Genomic DNA, 17,658 nt, shown 5'->3' on the forward strand with positions numbered 1-17,658 from the left:
CCCACACACACACACACACACTCCATGTTATTTACACCCACACACACACACACACACACTCCATGTTATTTACACCCACACACACACACACCACACACACTCCATGTTATTTACACACACACACACACACACACACACACACACACACTCCATGTTATTTACACACACACACATACACACACACACACCATGTTATTTACACACACACACACACACACACACACACACACACATACACACACCATGTTATTTACACACACACTCTCCCTGTTTTTCTTATACACGTGTTACATCATGATACGTGTTACATCCTGCTCTGTGTGTTTTAGTCTCAGAGGAAACGAGGCAGCAAGGACGCGCCGAAGAGTGAGAGGAAGACCACTCAGATACCCAACGAAGTGAGTACTCACGCCACTACAGTACGCTACCTCGCACAGGGAAGACCACTCAGATACCCAACGAAGTGAGTACTTACTCCACTACAGTATGCTACCTCACACAGGGAAGACCACTCAGATACCCAACGAAGTGAGTACTTACTCCACTACAGTACGCTACCTCACACAGGGAAGACCACTCAGATACCCAACGAAGTGAGTACTCACTCCACTACAGTACGCTACCTCACACAGGGAAGACCACTCAGACACCCAACGAAGTGAGTACTCACTCCACTACAGTACGCTACCTCACACAGGGAAGACCACTCAGACACCCAACGAAGTGAGTACTCACTCCACTACAGTACGCTACCTCACACAGGGCCTCTAGACTACCTCACAGAGGGCCTTTAGAGTACTTCACAGAGGGCCTGTAGTTTACCTCACAGAGGGCCTGTAGTGTACCTCACACAGCATCTGTACTGTACCTCACACAGGGCCTTTATTTACCTCACAGAAGGCCTGTAATTTACCTCACACAGGGCCTGTAGTGTACCTCACAGAAGGCCTGTAGTTTACCCTCACACAGGGCCTGTAGTGTACCTCACAGAAGAGCCTGTAGTGTACCTCACAGAAGAGCCTGTAGTGTACCTCACAGAGGGCCTGTGGACTACCTCACAGTAACAACTGTAGGTGGGGCCACCACAAATTGAGAAGCTCCAGGATGTCACATTGTCACAGTGTGTGGGCGTGGCCCCAGCGTGGCGGTCCGTAAATGTTGCTTATGGCATTTATTATATTATGGTATTTATAATCCCTTCTTGAATCAGATGCACCTCAACTGGTTAGAGAGCTGGGCAAGTCTGGATAAGATAATAAGATAATAATGCTAAAGATAATCAGATAATAATGCCTAAAGATAATCAGATAATAATGCTAGAGGTGTTTTTACATGGAGATCAAAGACTTATTTAGGTTGTCCAGTAGTTTAGTGGGTCTGTTATTTATTTTATTGACTTTATTTACTTCATCATATTATCCAGTTTATCCTTTGTAAACTATGCAATGCCCAGAATGATATTCAGAGCCCAGATTGAGACGTGAATGATATTTCGAGCCCAGATTGAGACTTGAATGATATTACGAGCCTAGATTGGGATGTGAATGATATTGCGAGCCCAGATTGAGACGTGAATGGTATTGCAAGCCCAGATTGAGATGTGAATGATATTACGAGCCCAGATTGAGACGTGAATGATATTACGAGCCCAGATTGGGACGTGAATGATATTGCGAGACCAGATTGAGACGTGAATGATATTACGAGCCCTGATTGAGACGTGAATGATATTACGAGCCCAGATTGGGATGTGAATGATATTGCGAGCCCAGATTGAGACGTGAATGATATTACGAGCCCTGATTGAAACATGAATGATATTACGAGCCCAGATTGGGACGTGAATGATATTGCGAGCCCAGATTGAGACGTGAATTATATTACGAGCCCAGATTGAGACGTGAATGATATTGTGAGCCCAGATTGAGACGTGAATGATATTCCGAGACCAGATTGAGACGTGAATGATATTGCTGTTGTTTGCAGGAAGATCATGAGGATCTAAAGTGTCAGCTGACCTTCATTAAGGAGGAGGCTACACTCATGAGGAAGAAGATGGCCAAAATTGACAAGGAGAAGGACCGGCTGGAGCAGGAGCTTCAGAAATACCGCTCCTTCTACGGCGACATGGACAGCCCCCACCCCAAGGGCGAGGCCGGGGGCCCGCCCACCACGCGGGAGTCTGAGCTCAAGCTCCGTCTCCGTCTGGTGGAGGAAGAGGCCAACATCCTGGGCCGCAAGATCGTGGAGCTGGAGGTGGAGAACCGCGGCCTGAGGGCGGAGCTCGATGACATGAGGGGCGAGGAGTCGTCGGGCGCAGGCATGGCCGGGGCAGTAGGGGGAGGGGCCAGAGAGCAGGGGGCGGAGCTGTCAGAGCTGAGGCAGCAGCTGCAGCTGGTGGAGGATGAGGCGGAGCTCCTGCGGAGGAACCTGGCGGACGTGGAGGAGCAGAACAGGAGAGTGACGGGCGACCTGAACAAGCTCCGCTTCAAAGAGGGCTCGCGGCACAGCGTGGGCGGGGCGGTGGGTGGGGCGGTGGGCGGGGCAGAGGCCGGCAGGTCGGAGGCGCTGCAGGAGGAGCTGAAGGCGGCCCGTCTGCAGATCAACGACTTGAGCGGGAAGGTCATGCAGCTGCAGTACGAGAACCGTGTGTTGCTGTCCAACATGCAGCGCTACGAGCTCGCCTCCCACCTGGGTGTGGCCTCACGCGACAGCGACGCCGAGAGCGACGGAGGGGGAGGGGCCGGGGGAGGAGCACGCAGGGGGAGTGACGAGGACTCCTCTTCCTCACGCTTCCCCCCACACCGCAAACGCGAGGGCCCCGTGGGCGGAGAGAGCGACTCGGAAGAGGTGCCGGGCGCCCGCAGCCTCACGCCCACTCGCCCGCTCTACACGCCCGACGCCGGCCGGCTCCTCGCCCGATCCATGCGGGACCGACAGCAGATGATCGACATCCGGGCGGAGGCAGAGCGGCTGGGCCGTACCATCGACCGCCTCATCTCCGACACCAGCGGCATCATGGCGGAGGCCCGCGTGCTGGTGGTCAACGGCGACCTGCTGGGCTGCGTGGACGAGGAAGACGAGGGGGGAAGGGTACGGGAGCGGGAGCTGCTGTATCGCATCAACGCCCAGATGAAGGCCTTCAGGAAGGAGCTGCAGGGCTTCATAGATCGCCTGGAGCTGCCCAGACAGGACGAGAGACGCTCGGAGGAACCGCTGTCTGTGAGTCCTGCCTGAGAGAGGGAGTGTGTGTGTGTGTGTGTGTGTGTGTGTGTGTGTGTGTGTGTGTGTGAGATAAGAGTTTTATGAATCTTGTATAAATATCAAGAAAGCAAGAGAGAGAGAAAGGGGTGAAAGGAGTGAGAGTGTTTTGTTTTGATCAATGTCTTGCCAACATTTTCTGCAGTTAGATCTTCCAGTCAGGACTTTGTGCCATCAGAGAAGTGACAGGTTTGTTATGAGCAATTTAATATGCACCTGTTTTAAAATTAAAGCAATCTGTTTTCAGATCTTTAGCTTAAACGAGTACTAAAGCCAAAAACACTAGCATCGCTAAACCAAACCCCCAGCGTAGCTGGAGTGCATCACACTGAAGACGCTAGGAGCTGATCCCTCTAGTTTCTCTACATCTTTCTGCAGTATTGCTGACGATTGCTCTCTTTCTCCAACCCTGTCTCCCCTCGCACCCCTCTGTGTTCGACGTCTCTTAATCCTGCTGCTAACTCACCAGATGTTTCAGCCCATCATCTTACTCATCCTCATACTGGTTCTGTTCTCCTCACTCTCCTACGCCACCATTTTTAAACTTGTTTTCCTCTTCACCCTTTTCTTCGTCCTGTGAGCTCTGTCCATTTTCCATTGACATAGCCCAGCCCCTTTTGTTTTTGTTTGTTTGTTTGTCGACGTTATGTGCGTTTGCCATGGTCGCAGAATTCCAGGAAGCTCACTTTCCAAGCACAGCCTGCCGTGTCTCTCTCAAGCATTCAGGACTACAGTACCCACAATGCATACTTAGCTCTTTGGAAATGCACACTCCCGAACGCCTGCTTATGACTACCGCTGGAAACCACGTTACCCAGAGCCCAAGGTTGTGTTTTTTGCCATGGAGGACTACACTACTGAACAGAGCGCCTGTGAGGACTACATGCTCATTTCTGTGCATGCGTATTGTAGTCCATATTGAACAAAAAGTGGATTTCAAAACCTTGCATATGCTCACTGGATGGATCTCACCATCATGTGAACGATACCGGAGGCTACATTACCCAGTGAACGTCTATCATGGAGGACTCCACCAACTTCCAAGCAGATGGACTTTGGCACCAATGCTGACAGTGACTGCTGGAAGATCTCAGTATTCCCCCCAGCGCTGAAGACCGTGGTGTCCCCCCGTCACTCCAGAGGTGAGTAACAGACAAACAGCACCCACAGCAGCAGAAGTTCAGAGGTTCGGTCCAGCCCGGCTAATGTCCAAATCTCATCCTGCTGATGCTAGCACCAGCACACACTACCGTGACAGGGTGCTGGGTGATGTTTGGAACGCTGCAGGGTGCCATTTGGCCAAGCTGGTGACTGTGTGTCCTGTTAACATGTACGCAGTGTCACATGTAACTGGTGTGTCCTGTTAACATGTACGCAGTGTCACATATAACTGGTGTGTCCTGTTAACATGTACGCAGTGTCACATGTAACTGGTGTGTCCTGTTAACATGTACGCAGTGTCACATGTAACTGGTGTGTCCTGTTAACATGTACGCAGTGTCACATGTAACTGGTGTGTCCTGTTAATATGTGTTCAGTGTGTCACATGTAACTGGTGTGTCCTGTTAACATGTACACAGTGTCACATGTAACTGGTGTGTCCTGTTAATGTGTTCAGTGTGTCACATGTAACTGGTGTGTCCTGTTAACATGTACGCAGTGTCACATGTAACTGGTGTGTCCTGTTAACATGTGTTCAGTGTGTCACATGTAACTGGTGTATCCTGTTAACATGTACGCAGTGTCACATGTAACTGGTGTGTCCTGTTAACATGTGTTCAGTGTGTCATATGTAACTGGTGTGTCCTGTTAACATGTGTTCAGTGTGTCATATGTAACTGGTGTGTCCTGTTAACATGTGTTCAGTGTGTCATATGTAACTGGTGTGTCCTGTTAACATGTGTTCAGTGTGTCACATGTAACTGGTGTCAGGCCCGTTGACAGTCTTGCTAGGGCCCGGGACAAGAAAGTTTAATGTGCCCCCCCCCCCCCCTCCCCCCGCCGCACGTCATTTGAAATTCGTCATTTGATGATCCTTCTGTTAGGTCATATAGTATATAATATAGCCACACATCAAAGCTGTTTCTGACAGCTGACTGGTTTATACTTGATGCGTCGCGAGCGGCGCGAGGGTTCGCGCGAAAATGACGTAATCGCAGTGGCACCGCCCGTGTGCGAGGGCCTCGCGCGCTGTCCATTCGCGAGGTTGTGCACCTCTTGACTTTTGAAACTTCGCGCGCGACGCGCTTTAGCGCAATGAACAAAGTCATGTTTGCAGGGTTCATACACCTTTATAATGTGGAATTAAAGCACTTGTACGTCACTTTCAAGGTCCATTTCAATATTTTCCAGCACGTTAAACTTAATTAAGTTAAATATTTATACATATACTCGAAATAATTCGCGTGTTCAGTGTGTCACATGTAACTGGTGTATCCTGTTAACATGTACGCAGTGTGTCACATGTAACTGGTGTGTCCTGTTAACACGTACGCAGTGTCACATGTAACTGGTGTGTCCTGTTAACATGTACGCAGTGTGTCACATGTAACTGGTGTGTCCTGGTGTGTCCCATATAAAACCTTCAAAGCTCAGTGCACCAGAAGTAAATATTTAAATTCCTGTACTTTGTCAGGTTTTTGTATTCATTCAACTTGCAGATGAAAACCACAATTGAACAACACATTTAAAATAAAATAAATCACCCTATAGAGAGACATAATGTGGACACCACCAACATTCATATACTGTAGCCGGGTGGAATAGTGCTTACACTTTACTAACGTGATGGGTCCGTGTCTTTATTTTGTGTTACTGTCACTTTAAGAAGCCGGACTTGCACGCATGCGCGGAGTGATACTCGCGTGATTTCAGTTGCTCCGGGTAATGTAGTAGAGCACATTTAGGGAAGAGAACGAGTTGTAGTCTTTATGTGGATGTCGTACTGTGCAGGTGAAATCTCTAAAGTACCTGAGATTAGACCCACTGCCGTATTCTTTTAGGGAAAATAAAGGAGAGAGAAAAAGAATAAACGTCGTTCTATCTCACACTAAACCAGCAAACTAAAAGAAGCCCTGTTTGTGTCCCGTGTGGTACCTTTAAAACCAGCCTGAATATTACAGACACACAACTGAACACCATCTACGTCCTGCACACACTGTGTTGGTCACCACACTTTAACAACAGGTGTGAGATGTGTGTGTAGTGCGGCGGGTTGTGAACATGAATCCCAGTGTGTTTGTACCAGAACCCCGCGGCTCACAGCATCCTGCACAAACGCCACCTTCGGTCCAGAAATGAGCCATGCGTCTGCTCGCTAATGTGCTGGACGGCACCTTTAATTACCGGGCAGACACATAGAGCTGTAAATAACGTGGTGCTGGTGGTGGTGGTGGTGTCTGGGTTGTGAATGGGCTTGTAGTTCGTGTCGCTGCTGCTCGTCTGGACATCAGATATCCGCCCAGCTCGTTAAAATTCTGATGTGCTGGAGGGCCAGCCAGGCTGTGCAGGGGTCCTGGTGTCGGTCCGGGGGAGCCCGTCTGCCCTGGTCCTCAGTCTGGGCTTCCCTGCGAGCTGCCCGAGCTCCTCCTGAGGGTCGTGCAGGAATCTCACACCTCGGTCTCCTCACGCACGGCACCTCAACCCCACACGACGTCTTGAGTGATATTAAAATGGTGACACACAGAGAGGTGGACGGCTGTCTTTGGCTTTTGGGTGTTAAACGCCTTCAGTGGTTCTCTGTGCTGGTCGAGGTCCTCCCCCAGGTCAGGTCACCAGTCCCACACACCCCATTCTCCACAGGCCACAGCAGGTGTGGGTCCTGCTCCGGCCCGTGGGCACCTGGCTCGGTACCGTCTGGGCTGACAACAGGTAGAGCAGTAACTACGGCGCTGGGTCTTCTGTGGTCTGGGATGAAGGGAGATGTTTGTGCATCTCCTGAAGGTCCCGGTGATGTTCTCACATCCAAGCTGTGTTTGCTGCTCAGATGTTTGTGTGATGAGTTCATCCTGCCCAACTGCTTTTGTTCAATAGTGGAAAACAACGTGTCATTGCTGACTGGCTCTTTATTTTTACACCTGTTGCTTGGCAGCTTCCAGCGCTCGAGACCAGAGAGCGCGCACGCGCTGCAGCCTGACCCGTGACAACACGCCCTGCAGCGTCTCGCGCGTCCTCACGAGCGCAGCCGCCCGCACGAGCGGAGCACGAGCGACTGGGCCGCACATTCCGGTCTCGTCGGTGTAACGTGCTGTGGGTTTTACCGCTTTATGTGGGTTTTCTCGGAGCTGAGGTGCTGTGAGGATAGCGGCGTCACGTCTGTCATCGCGTCCGCCTGCTATTTGGGTCAGGGGTCGGAACCCGGGGGGTCACGTGATACACGCCTGCTTCTGCGAGATGAACAAGTCTCACAATCATTTTAAAGTAAAGCAGGCGTGAAGTTCCGGACCAGGTCCGCGGACTGCACGCACGTTTCGCCGGTTCTGCTAACGGGCGTCTCTAAACCCGAGAGGGCGTGAACGCATGACGCATGACCCGGGTGTGGAGCGGCTGTTGGCGCCGCTGCCCGGCTCGTTACACCTGGAACAATGTCACAAGACCCAAATCTGCCAAGACCCCGAACCGGAGTAGCAACAGCGCTGCGCGGCGGGCCCGGCTAAGATAAGATCAGAAACAGCCGTGCAGACACTTTCCTCCCTATACACGGTGCAGGTGACGACAGCCGCTCACACGGGGACGCCAAGTGGCGGAATAAACCCGAGCCGACACCGGATACCGGGCCGGGTGACGCCGCGGTGGAAATAGGAGGCACTATAAAGACGGGGCCCCTCGGCACAGGACGTGTTTACCCTCAACACCAGAACAGGGGGGTCGGGGCAGCTTTAAAACCCAACCCGCCACCGTACGTCACATCACAGCGCTCGCGGACAGCGGACCGGACCGCTGGTAGAGCGCGCGCAGCTGGTGACCGACGCACAGTGCGCAACACGCAGATCGCATTAACGGACTACGTGATTATTATTTTGCTTGTATATCCCGGTGATGTAGACGCGACCACCGACACCACCGACCTGTAGATCAACCGGTAAGAGTGTGACTGTACCGAGTGCACGTGCAGCATTAGTTTTAAATACATTCACACAATGAATCCGCAACTGATTATTGCATTATACACTATTTGTTTTGAATAAGGACAAATAAGGACATATTTTAGTGTTGTACAGCACGGCTCGTATTTCACCAGAAGCACGTTTGAAGCTTATATTCGGGTTGTAAATGACAAAATCAATGCGATAAACGTTTAAGGAGCTTGTAAACTTGCAAATTTTACAAGCAAATTTCCCCACTGAGGGATTAATACAGGATTATCTTATCTTATCTTAAACGTTTGGTTTGTGCTGCCAGTGTATAAGACTGCGATAAAAACATGCACACGTGAGTTAGATACACAGGGGTGTATATATAACTCTGTTCTTGCATCACATGGTCCATTCGAGACGTTTGGTCCGGCTCAGATACGCAGGTGTCGTGTTTCTTAATGGTGGAAACAAAAACACTCTTTAATTCACCGGGCCGGCGCGCGCACCCGTAAATCAGAAGCGCGTGTTTGAACAGCAGATGAATCTGTGCTGAGCGATCCATCAGAATAAACCCTCATAACTTGGAGAGCTCTCGTTTCTCACATCCGGGTGAAGGAAGTGTCAGGAACAGCGTGTTGTGTACTCCTGCGGCCTCCACTGAGAAAACGGCAGTGTCCGGTTCATTAGAGCACGCTAAATGAAGACGCCGTGAGGCGCGCGCTGACGACTCTGACGGGCACGCGCAGGTTTGAAGGATGGGCAGCGCGCACCGGGTCAGGCGCGCGGGCACTGCGAGGATTCACCACTGTAATCATGGCGGTCCCGTCAAGGAGTGAAGCCGTTAAAGCTCTAATAAACACCCTGGACACGGACGGGGCCTCCTGGTGTCTGTGCATCTTGTATATACTTGAGTGTGTGTTTTTAAAGGATTATACTGAATATGCAAATGTATTCATCTAGTTGTGGTATTTTTGAGAATATTTTAGAATGTTGACAGTCTCTTGCTCTCTCTCTCTCTCTCTCTCTCTCTCTCTCTCTCTCTCTCTCTCTCTCTCTCTCTCTCTCTCTCTCTCTCCAGTGGTGGGGCCAAGGCTAGTGAACGCTGAGCGCACACACACACACACACACACACACACACACACACACACACACATATACACACACACACACACACACACACCCCGACTGCAGCAGGAGTGATGGCCGCGCTGGACCTGCACCGTGGGCTGGAGCATGGAGCGTGTGTTTGGGCTGGAGAACGCCTGGACCTTCTGGACACCTTCGACTCCGAGATGGAGGAGTGGGAGCAACAACTACAGGACGTGCAGAAGAAGATAGAGGAGGTAAAACACCACCCAACACCACCCAACACACTAACACCACCCAACACCACCCAACACACTAACACCACCCAACACACTAACACCACCCAACACACTAACACCACCCAACACCACCCAACACACTAACACCACCCAACACACTAACACCACATCAGACCTAACACCACCAACACACTCACACCACCCAACACACTCACACCACCCAACACACTCACCCAACACACTAACACCACCCAACACACTAACACCACCCAACACACTCACACCACCCAACACCACCCAACACACTAACACCACCCAACACCACCCAACACACTAACACCACCCAACACCACCCAACACACCAACACCACCCAACACACTAACACCACATCAGACCTAACACCACCCAACACACTAACACCACCCAACACACTAACACCACCCAACACACTAACACCACATCAGATCTAACACCACCCAACACACTAACACCACCCAACACACTAACACCACCCAACACACTAACACCACCTAACACCACCAACACACTAACACCACCCAACACACTCATCCCACCTAACACCACCCAACACACTCAACAACACAGAGCCCCCCTCCCCCCCTCACCAGCAATAACAAACACCACCCAACACACTCATCCCACCTAACACCACCCAACACACTCAACAACACAGAGCCCCCCTCCCCCCCTCACCAGCAATAACAAACACCACCCAACACCCAACACCCATACCAAGAAACTACAACCCACTAACAGACACAAACAATACGATGATATCACCAACAGGAATATAAACACCACACAACAACCAATAACAACAACAGAATCACTACAACATCATATTAAAGAGTGACCTGGTGACCGTTAGATCACACAGTCATCTGGGCGTGAAACCCTTACAGCACACACCGCACATGCTCAGTAGCAACCCGCCCGTTAGCCTCATTGCTTTTGTTATTGTCGTCATGGTTTCTCGCGGCGAGACTGTTGATTGGCTGAGTGAGTCTTGACCCCCTGCTGAAAGTGGCAGTGTGTGGTTGTCCCTCAGTAGTTGGCAGTGTGTGTGTTTATGTAGGTAAGAATAGCCTCCACCAAATTCTCTCTCACACACACACACTTCTATCTCGGTGGTTGGCAGAGCGTCCATGTGTGTTTGTGCATAAGAATAGCCTCCCCCAATTTCCTCTATACACACATAGCCATGACAGATGTTAACAAGGTTATTAAACTCTTAGTTACCAGACTGACAGATACACACACACACACACACACACACACACACACACACACACACACACACACACACACACACACACACAGTGAAAGGAGATACTAATTAATAATGCTGGAAAGTTCTTAATGCTCACACACATAAACATGGAAAGATAATACTAGTGAATGTAATCGTGTTGGAATGGACAGTCCCTGTCTCTCTCTCTCCCCTGTCTCTCTCTCCTCTCTCTCTCTCTCTCTCTCTCTCTCTCTCCCCTGTCTCTCTCTCCTCTCTCTCTCTCTCTCTCTCTCTCTCCCCCCCGTCTCTTTCCCGTCTCTCTCTCTCTCTCTCTCTCTCTCCCCCCCTGTCTCTCTCCTGTCTCTCTCTCTCTCTCTCTCTCTCTCTCCCCCCCTGTCTCTCTCTCTCTCTCTCTCCCCCCTGTCTCTCTCCCCCCTGTCTCTCTCTCTCTCTCTCTCTCTCCCGTCTCTCTCTCTCTCTCTCTCTCTCCCCCCTGTCTCTCTCCCCCCTGTCTCTCTCCCCCCTGTCTCTCTCTCTCTCTCTCTCTCTCTCTCTCTCTCTCTCTCTCTCTCTCTCCCCCTGCTGTGTGGTGTTAGTGGGAGGAGTTGTGTAATATGTTCACACCAGGCTCAGCGTTCCCGAGCTGCGCTGTGTGGCCGGATTCATTTCCATTCTGTCATTCCGTGACCTCTGGGCTCCGACCCTGTGGGAACACGGCCTAGATCAGCCCTCCAGGCCCCGCCCCCAGGCCCCGCCCCCTGGCTCCCTGATTGACATGTGTTGTGAAAAGCGCTATACAAATAAACTTTGATTTGATTTGATTTGATTTGATTGACATCTGCTCTCGCACTCTGTGTCTCTGTGCTGCAGTTGTATAAGGAGGTGGAAGCTCGCCGGGGAGCCAATGAGCACGCTCCAGTCTCTGGCACAAGCCACGCCCACCTGGACTTCACCCTGCTTCCTGTAGACGCAGCCAATGGGTGCCACGGCCCGAGCAGTTGCCATGGTGCTGGGGGAAAAGCCCGTTCTGCTCATCCGTGCGGAGAGAGAAGAGGCGACGCCCTTAATTACCACGGCGATTACACTGATGACACGTGTGGTTCTGAGGCTGGTTACCATCACAACGGCGTCCTCTGTCCTAAGAGCCAGCGGGTGGACGGGGGACGCGATGTCACCCTGGACATTCTGAGCGGATACCTGAGAGGGGAGGAGTCTGAACACAGCCCACGCAGTCCCGCTTGTCCTCACATGGTGGGTGGAGTCATGAGTTACACCCATCTTCATCATCCATCTTCATCATCCTCAGCTGCACTAGCTGTTAAAGGCAGTTTGATCTGGTGATTGACCCATCACTCCCTCTCTCTCTCTCTCTCCCTCTCTCTCTCTCCCTCTCTCTCTCTCTCCCTCTCTCTCTCTCCCTCTCTCTCTCTCTCCCTCCCTCTCTCTCTCTCTCTCTCTCTCTCTCCCTCTCTCTCTCTCTCAGGTCCCCACTAGGACACAGAGTGCTCACACTAATCAGGACAGTAGTAAACTGGGTCCTGTGTTTGGCAGGTGTGTGGTGTTCGTCCCTCGTTGGGTCTCTAACACACACACATGTTCAGTTGAACTGTGACATACGCGTAGGTGGTGGGTGTTCTCTTCTGTGATTGGTTGGGTTTTCCTCTCACAGGACGGGTGAGTGTGCGGAGGTGGTGGGTAAGAGGAACAGAGTGTTGGGTCAGGACGGAGCTCCACACGTCAGCTGGAGAGACGCACCGTCTTCCACACAAACCTCCCAGAAACCAGTGGGTAAACCCCTCAGGCAGAGAGACGTGGCCACGCCCCTCCCCACCCACACTCGCTCCTGCCACGTCGCCGAGTCGCCACAGCAACCAGACAGGAAGTGCTCGCTGCTGGACAGGAAGTGCGGCAGCCCGTCGGTGTTGCGTAAGTTCGGGGCCATGCTGCAGGAGAACGAGGGAAAGACCCTCGTCCAAGACGGCACCGTAACCACGGTGATATCCGCCGACCCCTCCAAGGCCCCCGCCACGCCCGTCTGCCAGCGCAAGTTGGGCGGCGGCCGGGCATCCACACACACGCCCGTGCAGAAGTGTCCTCAGGACCCCGAGGTGCGGCCGGCCGGTGTGGACGCTAGGCCCCTCCCCCGCAGACCCCCCACGGGCCCCGGCAGCAGGATGAGGGGCCCCCAGGGCCTGGAGGACAGAGACAGGACCCTGGGTGTGTGTGGCCCTCAGTACCAGGGACGAGGGGGGCGATCACACTCATGGACAGGACAGTCAAGGCCTGCGGGACACAGTGAAGTGGGAGGAGCAGGACACTGCAGGATACAGGGTACAGCAGGTGAGAGGGGACACACACACACATACACACTCACACACATACTCACACACACACTCACACACATACATACGCACACACACACACACACACGTACACACACACACACACCATACACACACACACACACACACACACACACACACACACACACGCACGCACACACACACCATACACACACCATACACACACACACATACACACACACACACACACACACACACACACCATACACACACACACACACACACACACCATACACACACACACACACACACACACACACACACACACACACACACACACACACACACACACACTCAAACACACACACACACACACACACACACACTCACACACACACACACATGTACTGTATATACATGTATGTTTTAAATATGTTACAATTATAACCAATTTATGCTTTTCACTGTATATATGGTAAATAACGGGGGACAACATAATTTGGTTAACACACTTTCTCTCTCTCTCTCTCTCTCTCTCTCTCTCTCTCTCTCATACTCATTCTTGGTTCTTCTAGACCAGCTACCAACCATCCTCTCCCGTCCCAGGCAGAAGAAATTTCTCCCGACCTGCTCGACCAGCCAATCAGCGCCCTCCAGCCCGATGGGCTAACCACGCCCCCACGGCTAAGATTGTCCCGCCCTCCGGCCCCATGTCCCTCCCCCCCAGCCTGGGCAGGAATGCCAAGCAGTCATTCAGTAACTTCAGCCTGTACACAGAAACTGTCATCATGTGACCATGGACAGAACACTGTGGGTCCTCCAAAATGGACTGAGTGAGGCGTTTTCACCTTTGACCTTTTTAAATCTTTCCAGCCTCTGAACCCCCACCCCCCCACCCCCCCCCCCCCACCGTTTGATCCTTCATTTTGGGAAGTCAGAAACGCGTCCTTTGAAGCCTTTTAAAACGGACTCTGTAAATACTGTGCTGGTGTAATTCCGGCCGGTTGTGAGTGGTGTGTGTGGACGGTCCTACGGTGGTCTGATACACTCCTGTGCCTAAACACATCCTCTTCTCCCTTTGTCCATTTCCAGATCTTTCTTTTTCTTTCCATCATTCTCATGTCATGTTTTTTTTTAATCATGGTTCTTTTTGCTGTGATGTTTTTCTACGTTCTTGAGGGCTTCATCTGGGGTGTGGTGTCCTTCACACTGAGCATGCTCGCTGATGTCCTGAGGGACTTGGCCGTGGTTTTCGTCGTTGTTGCGAAGCATTTTGAAGCGATTCCCTGGAGCTTGGTGTTGTGCCTTGCTGGGAACTCAGGGGGCGTGTCCTGAGAGCTCAAGGGGAGTGTCCTGAGAGCTCAGGGGGCGTGTCCTGCTGCGTTTCAGGGCTCCGGCATCCTGTGGCCTTTCTTCAGTTACTATGACCGCAGAAATGCAGGAAGCAGGTTCATCACACTGATGAACACACATGAAAAGCCTGCAGTTGTCTGTCTGTGTGAGAACCGTGAGCTGTGGTCCTCACTCAAACACCAGTGCAGGCCTGGACACAGCCAGAAACCTCAGACTCCATAGATGTGTCTTTAACGATCATATTGAATGCTGTGAGAACAGCCTCTTGTCCTGGAGATGTGAGAGCAGCAGCCGTGTGGAGCTCCTGAGGTGAACACAGCAGGCAGGGCCACCTGAGCTCCTCTGGTCTCCCGCCGCCCTGTTGTGGCACACGTAAACACTAGGGGGCGCTGTGGTACAGTGTGGGAACGGAGAGCCTTAATGACCCAAATCTGTGCTGGTGAAGTCTCCTCTGTGTGCAGCACGACTGGAAACAGGACCGCCTGCATAATGAGAACGAAGCAGCTTTCTGAAAGATGTCTGTCGCCATCATGATTCCTGTAATGTGATGTGTTATTTTTTCCTCTCTAATAAAGTGCTTTGACAGGTTTTGACCAATCAACATGCAGCAGGTTTGTTCCTTTGACAGGTTTTGACCAATCACCATGCAGCAGGTTTGTTCCTTTGACAGGTTTTGACCAATCACCATGCAGCAGGTTTGTTCCTTCCTTCCTCCGCACACGTTTGTTTTCTCCTGTGTTTTCATCTGAAAGGTCCATTCATAACATCTGCAATAACTTCAGCTTCACAAACCTGGAGCCCCTCCCCCCTCTACTCCCCCCATTCTCTCTCCTCTCTCTCCCTCTCTTCTCTCTCCCTCTCTTCTCTCTCCCTCTCTTCTCTCTCCCTTCCTCCCTCTCTCCCCCATAGTTGGTGTAAGGTGACTACTCTTAATCACTTGTCTTCGAGCTCTCAGGAGCAACAGGCCGTCTGCCCCAGGCCTACAGGGGCAACAGAGCATCTGCTCAAGCCCTACAGGGGCAACAGAGCATCTGCTCAAGCCCTACAGGGGCAACAGGCCGTCTGCCCCAGGCCTACAGGGGCAACAGGCCGTCTGCCCCAGGCCTACAGGGGCAACAGGGCGTCTGCCCCAGCCCTACAGGCTCCTGCTGACTAATAGCTCCCTTGTCTTGCCAACATGCCTCTCTCTTAGTCTTCCAACCTGCTACGCTATGTCACACACGGTGCCCAAAATAGCAAGTGTCATATGTTGTCTTGGTGCCAGAAATCTTAGCGCCTGTCACTGAAGGACGGGAGATATATGAAGGAGATTGGAGAGGTTCCCATGTGGAACACAACGTTTCTTCAGAACGGGCCTGTTTCAGACACAAATCCTTCGTCAGATGTTGGGACCAAGTCGCACTCAAACCGAAGGAGGTTGACACTGAGATCTCCAGATATTGAAGACATAATCATCATCTCCGCTTGTTCTGTGTTCTGGGTCGGCAGCTCCGTGTTTTACTTTATTGACCAGCAGTGTCTTCATAAATGTTGCTGTCCACACACCACTGTGGACCATTTGAAAGTTGGGGGGGAGTTCTTGGTCAGAATCAGGTGGAACTGGACAGGACACTGAACCTCTAGAAGGATCTGGAGCTTCTGAGCTGATGGGACTTGATTGTAAACCACTGCTAATTGCAAACCAGACTTTTGCCTTATAAAGCTGACCCTGCTGCTCCAACGTTTAACTAATGAAGGACACACAAATTATTCTATAATTATTCACAAATATAGTTTATATGCATAAACAAACATTAGTTTTACATATTGTAACTGATAACATCAATTAGCCTTTCAGAACATTGGTTTAGATACGTCACTGTCATTATTGTAGATATTTTCTCATCTTTATCAGACTCTACATGTGTCTTTTAAAAGTTCAGGATAATCCAGTTCAGTCTGATCTGTGGGAGGACTGTAATCCAAACAATCCCTCGATGAGGGAAACTGGGATTCTGTTTGTTTTCCTTCCATGTCTTTCATGAGGCTGAGAAGCTTAGAAGTGGAAGTCTCTGCTTTTGGTCCCAGAGGTTAGGAGATCAAACCCTGTCGGAGTCAAAGCCGTGCTGTGTGTGATCGGGCTTCTGTTCACACCCAGATGGAGCGTGTAGGAGCTGGTTGTGTCTCTACATGAGAAGTGTGTGTCAGGGGGGTTTGTGTCTCTATATGTAGTGTGGTGTAGGACTTTTTGTCTTTCAATTTGAATGTGTTGTAGTGCTGTGTTTCTAAATGTGGTTATGTTGTGTCTTGTGTCTAAATGTCAATGCTGTGGTTTTAAATGTGTGTATATTGTTTGACTAAATATATGTTGCGGGGGTTTGTGTTTCTAAATGAGAGTATTGTGGGGGTTAGCATAAGTTACCGTAAGTTAGAGTAGTGTACGTTCATGGTGTTCTGGGTATAATATCGTAATGCAGGTTTGCTTTTGAATTTTTCTGTTTAGTAGCGTGTTACAAATGGTCTTTTTGTGATCAAAATGCATTGCATGATGAACTCATTCGTGATGTCTAAACCCGAAAGGAAAAACATTTTGTAGACATAGAATTATAGCGACCATTTCCATTGCATACAGTGACATTTTTAAGTGCTAAAACAAATTTCGTACAAGATGACTTGAATGTAAACCTAGCTGTTGTGTAACTGGGGAGAGCCTGGCTGTGATCCGTGAGGAACAGGGAACGTGTGAAATGCACCACTCCACTCACTGAGGGAAAAGGCAGAGAGCCCCCCACTGCAGAGGTAAGTGTGCTGTGTCAGAGAGCTGATCTTTGACCTGGTGTTCAGAATATGCCTTCCCGACCTGGAAGGCAAGGCAAGTTTATTTATATAGCACCTTTCATACACACTGGCAATTCAAAGTGCTTTACACAGGAAAAGAAAGAAGATTATTATGACCCGAGGTCTATCACCTTGGGAAGGTGTTGTCCATAATACATAAAAATTTAAAACAAGGTTTTAAAGGAAATCAAATAGAAATTAAAATGATTACAATATAAAATTAAAAGATAAAATGATTAAAAGATACAATAATTAAAGAAGATTAAATAAA

At 50.6% G+C, this 17,658-nt stretch overlaps 2 protein-coding genes across 3 annotated transcripts in view; both read left to right on the top strand.

Moving 5' to 3' along the window:
* The window catches only part of LOC143491287 (microtubule cross-linking factor 3-like), a 7,727-nt gene extending 3,856 nt beyond the window's left edge, over positions 1 to 3,871 (top strand). The window contains 3 exon segments of the mRNA XM_076990141.1: positions 328 to 398; positions 1,987 to 3,222; positions 3,731 to 3,871. Coding sequence (XP_076846256.1) covers positions 328 to 398; positions 1,987 to 3,222; positions 3,731 to 3,841 — 1,418 coding nt within the window. The 3' untranslated portion in view covers positions 3,842 to 3,871.
* Positions 3,869 to 14,115, top strand: LOC143491286 (uncharacterized). Of its 2 annotated transcripts, none has more exons than XM_076990139.1 (6): positions 3,869 to 4,403; positions 9,415 to 9,679; positions 11,785 to 12,165; positions 12,398 to 12,465; positions 12,584 to 13,254; positions 13,793 to 14,115. In XM_076990139.1, exons 2-6 carry the CDS (start codon positions 9,536 to 9,538, stop codon positions 13,885 to 13,887), a joined length of 1,359 nt encoding a protein of 452 aa, XP_076846254.1. In that variant the 5' UTR covers positions 3,869 to 4,403; positions 9,415 to 9,535; the 3' UTR covers positions 13,888 to 14,115. The 2 variants fall into 2 exon arrangements, with proteins under 2 accessions (XP_076846254.1, XP_076846255.1); XM_076990140.1 differs by lacking the exon at positions 3,869 to 4,403 and adding an exon at positions 8,058 to 8,341.
* The last annotated feature ends 3,543 nt before the right edge of the window (positions 14,116 to 17,658 follow it).

This window comes from Brachyhypopomus gauderio, unplaced genomic scaffold, assembly GCF_052324685.1.
Source record: "Brachyhypopomus gauderio isolate BG-103 unplaced genomic scaffold, BGAUD_0.2 sc73, whole genome shotgun sequence".
In the NCBI taxonomy this organism is placed as follows: Eukaryota; Metazoa; Chordata; class Actinopteri; order Gymnotiformes; family Hypopomidae; genus Brachyhypopomus; species Brachyhypopomus gauderio.

What these genes read in the sequence shown, in the direction of transcription:
- LOC143491286 (XM_076990139.1), top strand. Translation starts at nt 9,536, where the DNA reads ATGGCCGCGCTGGACCTGCACCGTGGGCTGGAGCATGGAGCGTGTGTT. An exon ending in GTCCCGCTTGTCCTCACATG is followed by an intron (nt 12,166 to 12,397) that starts GTGGGTGGAGTC and finishes TCTCTCTCTCAG; the next exon opens with GTCCCCACTAGGACACAGAG. An exon ending in CAGGATACAGGGTACAGCAG is followed by an intron (nt 13,255 to 13,792) that starts GTGAGAGGGGAC and finishes TGGTTCTTCTAG; the next exon opens with ACCAGCTACCAACCATCCTC.